Source organism: Didymosphaeria variabile (assembly GCF_027946475.1).
Source record: "Didymosphaeria variabile strain IMI 356815 chromosome Unknown scaffold_6, whole genome shotgun sequence".
Classification (NCBI taxonomy): Eukaryota; Fungi; Ascomycota; class Dothideomycetes; order Pleosporales; family Didymosphaeriaceae; genus Didymosphaeria; species Didymosphaeria variabile.
In genome coordinates, this window is record NW_026611625.1 from 950489 (window position 1) to 958063 (window position 7575).

The following is a 7575-nucleotide window of genomic DNA, read 5'->3' on the forward strand; positions in this document are numbered from 1 at the left end:
GAGGGCGAAAGGTACAGCGGAGGGTGGAGGAGTGCGTGCATGTCGACGTGTGCGCACTGTGTTTCCGCATTGACAGCGACGACGGCTACGATCGGTGGCGCGACCGTAGTATGATTGGCCACTGTGCACCCCGCGTCACTAGGCGTCGAGATTTATGCTGACATAACGAATCGTCACGGTACCTTTGAAACAATGCAGGGTGCAGATGGGACATCTGGATGCTGACAGCGGTACACATGGTTCCCTGCATACGTCGCTATTCGTCCAAGACTATATGGGCTGAAAACAACCGAAATGTTCGACATACCCAAGCTCGTGTAAAAGCCACTTCACATACGAGCGAATGTCCATGTGAGAGTGCCCACTCGGAATGTGTTCTTGTCTCACGAACCGACAGCCTCTTCGGTCCATCTTGGACGCTCGTGGGTTCCTACGAAGGCACATCCGCGGAGCACAAGAGGTCTTGTGTGTCACGACTTAGGGACGTGCCAAGGTGAATACTTCTCGCGTGTATATGTAAGCAGCGCAGCGAACTTCAAGGGTACCACGAGGGTGTACAGTAGACAGCTCGGCTGAAAGGCACGCAGCCGGTAGAGGGCTCCGCAGTTGCGCCCCCTGGTGCGTCGAGGTAGTACCCAGGCCCTCTTCTGAATTTTCAGACCGGCGGCCAAGCCTAGCGCGCTGCTAAGTAAAGGTCGACTTCGAAATGCCATGGGTACATTCACTGTCACGCCTATGGCTGCCCTGTTATGTCACAGGCTGCAGCTCGCCAGTCGGTCGGCCAGGATTCTTCAGTACCAAGGCGCATGACGTAGCGTCGCCACGGACACAGGCCATTGCGGTCCGTCTTTGCACCTCACGCTGGGTTGCCAGTGGGTATTGTGCTGAGAATTGCGCATGGTGCCCCTCGCCCTGCGCAGCATCTAGCGACCGGGCCATCGTCTGCATCTGATCCGCTTTCCCCCATCCGCCGAGATAGGCGCCGATCTCCTGTTCTCTTCCATGATCTGCGCTCTCGTCCCTCCATCAAGCCACACAGACGCCTGCGCACCTGGCCACGGCCACGGCATCTGCCCGTCTCGTCTGCCCACTGTGGCTCTGTCTCCATTTCCTCCATGAGCGTTGCATTCGCGCCGATTAAGCACTAAGCCTCTGCTGCCCAGCATCGGCCGACCTGCGTCAAGTGTCCACATCACCTTCACTCCACGGCCGCTAGTGGAATCATGTCCTGCCATTGACCAACGACCCCTTCCTCCCACCGCGTCCCCACCCGCCGCACTGCCCTCTGCGTGCACTCGTGCCCTCCTTCAGCACGACAAACCGTCCCCGACTTCCCGAGGGCCCCATTCCCTGCTCCTCGCGCGCCCTGCATAAGCCAGGTTTCGGGCGAGCAGCCGTCTCGGTGACTGCTCAGAGGAGCCACCCGCACCAACGTCATACAGGGAACTGCTGTTATCGTCCATGGGCACCTGAGACCCTCACAGACAGGCGCGTCGACTTCTTTGTGCGGACAGGAGCGACCGAGAGACATCGAGCCCTGCCTTCCCACCTTCGCCAACCACTGGCACCCCGCCTGCCTGCGGCCATCCCCACACACGCCTCTTCCCTCGAGCTCAAGAAGCATTCGCCGCGCCCATGGCTGAATCACCGCCGCACCATCCGCCTCCCGAGCCCGCTGCGGCACCCGATGTCGAAGCAAACGACTTTGCTGCTCCCTTGTCAGGCAGAGGCGAAAATCCATGGTCGTCGCCACCCGAGAGTACTCAACAACAGACGTCTTCAGCCCCACCGCCGCCGCTCAACACTGCAGTATCCCCCTCCGAGGGCATGGGCGCCCTCAGCCCTAACGCCACTGATCGCGTTTTCCCAATCCGCAGGTGGGTTGCCATGCTTGCTGCCTCTGTCAACGTCGACGCATGCTGACTTGCGTACAGTGTGGTGTCTGTCGATCCTACCCCGACGCCCACTCAGCGCGGGCAAACCTGGCAAACCGATTACTTCCACCAGTATTCCCGACCCTATGACGGGCGCACACCAACCGATGCACGCCGACAATCGCAGGGCTCAACCGCTTCGCAGAATTCGCAGCCCTCTCAGAGAGCCCCACCACATCAACAAGCCGCTTCCAGACAGACATCTGCGAACAGAGGTCCCGGCGGCGCAAGTCGGAATGAGACGTCACGCAATGCCCCACCCTCGTTACCTGCACAGTTGTTCAATGATTTCGGCTCCAGCAGCTATACTGACAGCGTTCACGGTAACCCCAGTCGCTCCCCGTCTTTGAAGCCTGAACAGCCTGCCTCCACGGAAGGAGCCTCGATCAAGAGTGTTGCCAGCAGCCTAGGAGACATCGGCGGCCTTGTCACACATCGCTTCAAACATGTTGTCACAGACGGTGGACATGCAGTCATAACAGGCCGGGATGGCGATACACTACAGCGTTGCGAAGACGAGCCAATACACATTCCCGGCGCCGTTCAAGGCTTCGGGCTCCTTATAGCACTGCAGGAAGACCCCGGCGGAAGCGGGAGTCTTCCCGTGCGCATAGTGAGCGAAAACTCTAAGCGGATTCTTGGGCGGTCACCACGGGAGCTCTTCGCGCTGGAAAGCTTTACTGACATCTTCTCTGAAGAGCAGGCAGATAATCTTCTGGATCACATCGACTTTATCAAGGAAGAGGACGCCGAAGTGCAGACCAACGGGCCTGAGGTATTTACCTTGTCCATCAAATTACCAAATGCTAGACGTTCGCGTAAACTGTGGTGTGCAATACACATCAACGACTCGAATCCCGGCTTGATCACCTGTGAATTCGAACTCGAAGATGACGACATTTACCCCTTGGTACCATCGAACGAAATGACCCCTGAGCTTCCAGAGGATACGCTGCAGGGCAAGCCCACCGCCGAAGAATATCAAGAGAGCACTGAGATTGGCAGTCGGCCCTTAAGAGTACTACGGAGTGCTCGAAAGCGCAAGGGAGAAGCAGCAGCTATGGAGGTTTTTAATATCATGTCGCAAGTCCAGGAACAGCTGGCAGCCGCTCCTGACCTAGAGAAGTTCCTCAAAGTGTTAGTTGGCGTAGTCAAAGAACTGACAGGGTTTCATCGCGTCATGATATACCAGTTCGATCAGTCTTTCAACGGCCGCGTTGTGACTGAGCTCGTGGACCCCCGCGCGACGAAGGATCTTTACAAGGGCCTCAGTTTCCCAGCATCCGACATTCCAAAACAGGCCAGAGAGTTGTACAAGATTAACAAGGTTCGGATGCTGTATGATCGCGACCTTGAAACGGCTCGGCTTGTCTGCCGTAGCACAGAGGATCTGGAGACCCCTCTTGATCTAACTCATTCTTATCTTCGCGCAATGTCGCCAATCCACCTCAAATACCTCACCAATATGGCGGTCCGGTCTTCCATGTCCATTTCCATTAACGCTTTCGGTGAGCTCTGGGGGCTCATAGCGTGTCATTCATACGGTTCGCGCGGCATGCGTGTTTCATTTCCAATTCGAAAGATGTGTCGCCTTGTGGGTGATTCGGCATCTCGCAACATCGAGCGGCTTTCGTACGCATCACGACTACAAGCCAGAAAGCTCATCAACACTGTGCCTACTGAGCACAATCCTTCCGGCTATATCATTGCTTCCTCGGATGATCTGTTAAAGCTGTTTGATGCGGATTTCGGATTGTTGTCTATCAGGGACGAAACCAAAATTCTAGGTCAGCTGGAGAGTTCACAGGAAGCCTTGGCGTTGCTGGAGTATCTCCGCATGCGGAAGATAACGGCTGTCCAGACTTCGACCGAAGTTAGTCAAGATTTTCCTGATCTTCGCTATCCTCCAGGCTTCCAGGTCATTGCAGGGATGTTGATCGTGCCGCTATCTGTGGGTGGCAGTGATTTCATTGTCTTCTTCAGAAAGGGTCAGCTCAAGGAGGTCAAATGGGCTGGCAATCCATACGAAAAATTCATCAAAGCGGGCACAGAAGGGTATCTGGAACCGCGAAAGAGTTTCAAGGCGTGGTCTGAGACTGTGGTCGGTAAATCTCGAGAGTGGACAGAGGAAGAGGTGGAAACTGCAGCGGTGTTGTGTCTCGTTTACGGAAAGTTCATCGAAGTTTGGCGGCAAAAAGAGGCTGCATTGCAGAGCAGTCAATTGACAAGACTACTCCTGGCAAATTCTGCGCATGAAGTCCGAACGCCCTTGAACGCGATCATCAATTACCTTGAGATTGCTCTAGAAGGCTCAATAGACCAAGAAACGAGGGAAAATCTAGCTCGATCACATTCTGCTTCCAAATCTTTGATCTACGTTATCAACGATTTGCTTGATCTGACGAAAACTGAAGAAGGCGGACCTCTGATTAAAGGAGAGTCTTTCGACCTCAAAGCGACTTTGACCGAAGCTACAAACATGTTCATGAGAGATGCAAAGCGGAAGAACATCTCATATGATGTTGTGGAGCATCCAGGGCTGCCTCAACACTGTATAGGAGATCAGCGACGAGTACGCCAGGCCATATCGAACATCACCGCAAACGCTATACAAAACACCACCCAAGGCGGGGTAAAAGTCGAAATGTATGTTGCTGCAAGGCGCAGCAACACCCAGGTGGATGTGGAAGTGGCGATCTCCGATTCTGGAGCTGGTATGAGCTCGAAGAAGCTCGATCAATTATTCAACGATCTGGAACAAGTCCAATCTGAACCTGCGGCAATGCTTGAAGACGCTCTTGTTCCTAGTACCGAACAGTTGCTGAAGGAGAACGAGAAGACAACACTTGGTCTTGGTCTTGCTGTCGTTGCGCGCATCATCAAAAATATGGAGGGGCAGTTACGACTGAAATCAGAAGAAGGGAAAGGCTCGCGGTTTGTCATTCAATTTCCTTTCGAGTTACCCGATTCTGAGCCACAAGAGCCTCCTGCTGTTGAATCGTCAGAAGGGAGCATAACTCCCTTGCCTGACACTTTATCACCGGCCGGTGAGGACGGCGAGCGCATGCTTGTCGCACCGAGTCTTTCACGTAATGCCTCCGCCGACAGCGACGCTGTGGCCAGAAAGCCGAGTGTAGAGAGTCTGAATAGTGCCAAGAGCCTTCGAAGCTTCAAGAGCGTCTCTAGCAACAGGAGCCAACGCAGCGATGTTGACCGCCTAATCGAGGCCATACAGGAACCACATATGGTAGAAAGACGGCCAATGAGCGAACGTAGTCCGAGCTCAAAATCCATGCGAACTGATATTTCGAAAGGGAACAGCTTAGACAGTGCAATGTCCACTTCACCGCAAAGGATTCGTTCCAAGAGCTTAGAGCAGGACAGGCAGATCGTTGTTCCACCCCATCAAAGGTCCATGGAAGTTGAAACCCCTGGTGAAGAGACGATTCATGGTTCAGGAACATCGCTGAAGGCCGTCAAAATGCCGGACGATGTAGGCTCTCCTATTGATCCGCGTCCGAAGTCCGGCACTGTCCTCGGAGAAGTAACAGATGAACCAGAGAAGATCTCTACAGGTTCACAGGAGCTTTCTTCCGAGCATCTGCGCGTGCTAGTTGCCGAAGACGATCCAGTCAACAGCAGGATCGTGCAGAAGCGTCTTGAAAAATTGGGACATGAAGTGTACCTCACTGTCAACGGAGAAGAATGCGCCGGCGCTTATGGCGACAAACCTCAGGACTTTGACGTCGTCCTAATGGATATGCAGGTAAGTACGTAAACTCATAGTAGCTGCGCGTGCTCATCAAGAATCAGATGCCTATCGTTGACGGCCTTACCTCCACAAAGATGATTAGGTCTTTCGAGAAGACCCACAAAGATATCTACTCTCCCCGTGCTGTAATCAACGGCAGGGTTCCCATTATTGCCGTCTCCGCCTCTCTTATCGAGAAGAACCGCAAAGATTATATGAACGCAGGCTTTGATGCCTGGATCCTGAAACCGATTTCATTTCCCCGGTTGAATGAGCTTATGGCCGCTAGCGTGGATCGAAAGATTAGAGAGTCGTGTCTATATCAACCAGGCGAATGGGAAAAGGGAGGCTGGTTTCATTTAGACCAGAGCACACCGGACGAGGCGTTGACGATGCCCTCCGGAGAGCCACCGACTGAGAACCTTTCGAAGGGCACCGAAGAAGCCGTCAAAAATCCGGAAGATCCTACAGCAGGTGACGAGCCGGGCCGCATTCCTGACGAACAAGATCGGCTGCTTCGTGCGCAAGTAAAGGAACGGAAGGGTGTCCACTTTGACGAGAGTACACCGGAACATGGCGAGGGCGTTTAGATTCTCGCAGGCTCATACGTCGGACGCGTTTGGAAGCGCGATGGATGTCGTCTAGCATTTCTTCACAACACCGGCGTTCTGGACTTTTTGAATCTCGAGATACCGATCATTCACTCTAGATTTTGACTTGGTCGATTTAGCATGCTCGACATTATTCTCACCTGTCGCACAACACTGTACACATATTTATGGCTCAACGCAGCTTACGTTCACGAGAGCGCATCATTCCGGCAGCAAATGGCGTACACGCATATTCTTGTCTTCTGGGGGAAGACATCGGACTTGTCTTTTTTTTTTGGGAGGCTCTTTGACTGGGCTGGATGCTCGCGCGCTTTCAATCCTAATACTGTGCTCCTGATGAGCTTTTCTGGCTGTGTTGAGTTAGGCGGCGCTAGAATGGGTCTGCTGGAATACGTAGCTGTGTGCGGCCTGTCTCAACCCGCGTGCGAAGGTTCGAAAGAAGGTGCGTAGCGATAGCTGATGCTAGGGAGGATAAGGGGGATACGAGCGAGGGGGCAGGAGCCGATGGAAGGATCAGATTAAGCACAAATTCCAAACTTCCTTGAATGGAAGCACACCATTTTTTTTTGCGTCTCTGTCGTGATGATCCGATCCTGGTACAATGCCGACGGACCCGCCGATCGATTCGCTTCCATGCCGACCTGCTGGTCGCTCCCCGTTTTAGTGCCCGCGAGTTCCCCCCGCCGCACAGTCACCGCCACCGCCTCCCATCGACATTGCTTTGCTGCTCATCGTCGTAGTGCTCATTATCGTGGTCCTATATATATTTCATAAATTTGCATGTTGATATCGATCATCACCAAGCGCGCTCCAGCGCGCAATCCTCCGCTTGGTGTAGTTGGTTTATCACGTTCGACTGTAATATCTGTTGTAATCGAAAGGTCCCTAGTTCGATTCTGGGAGCGGAGAATATCGTGACTGAATTCTTTTTTGGCATTTGTATGAACTGGTGCTAGTCTATAATATAGGCGAGGGGTATGCATTTTACTCTCGAAAGAAGGCTGTTCTTTTAACTATTAGAACACTTCTGTTCCGTAATCTGTGTAGGCCTAAGGGAGGTATAGTAGTACTCTAATCACGATCATGTTTTAAAACCCTCATACGTCATGCTGTATCGTAAGGCCCATCCTATACCACATGCACCATCTCGCACTTGAGCATCGCAAGTTCCAAACACTGTGTGATTGTTGCGGTGGATCCTCAATCATCGTGATACACAGTAGTGCTCGTCGCAGGAAAAATTGTGATTGCCGACCGCTCTCTGCCCGATTGGTCGTGA

The 7575-nt window shown here is 53.3% G+C and overlaps 1 protein-coding gene and 1 non-coding gene across 2 annotated transcripts; both read left to right on the forward strand.

The window, feature by feature from the left end:
- Window positions 1-1635: 1635 nt before the first annotated feature.
- Window positions 1636-6275, forward strand: N0V89_008249 (uncharacterized protein; the record flags this gene model as incomplete). The annotated part of the gene is made up of 3 exons (XM_056217007.1): window positions 1636-1877; window positions 1935-5700; window positions 5748-6275. 3 exons carry the CDS (start codon window positions 1636-1638, stop codon window positions 6273-6275), a joined length of 4536 nt encoding a protein of 1511 aa, XP_056068563.1.
- An 844-nt stretch (window positions 6276-7119) lies between these two features.
- N0V89_008250 lies at window positions 7120-7205 on the forward strand. Its single transcript has one exon. It is a non-coding gene; the product is annotated as a tRNA-Tyr (tRNA).
- Window positions 7206-7575: the final 370 nt, after the last annotated feature.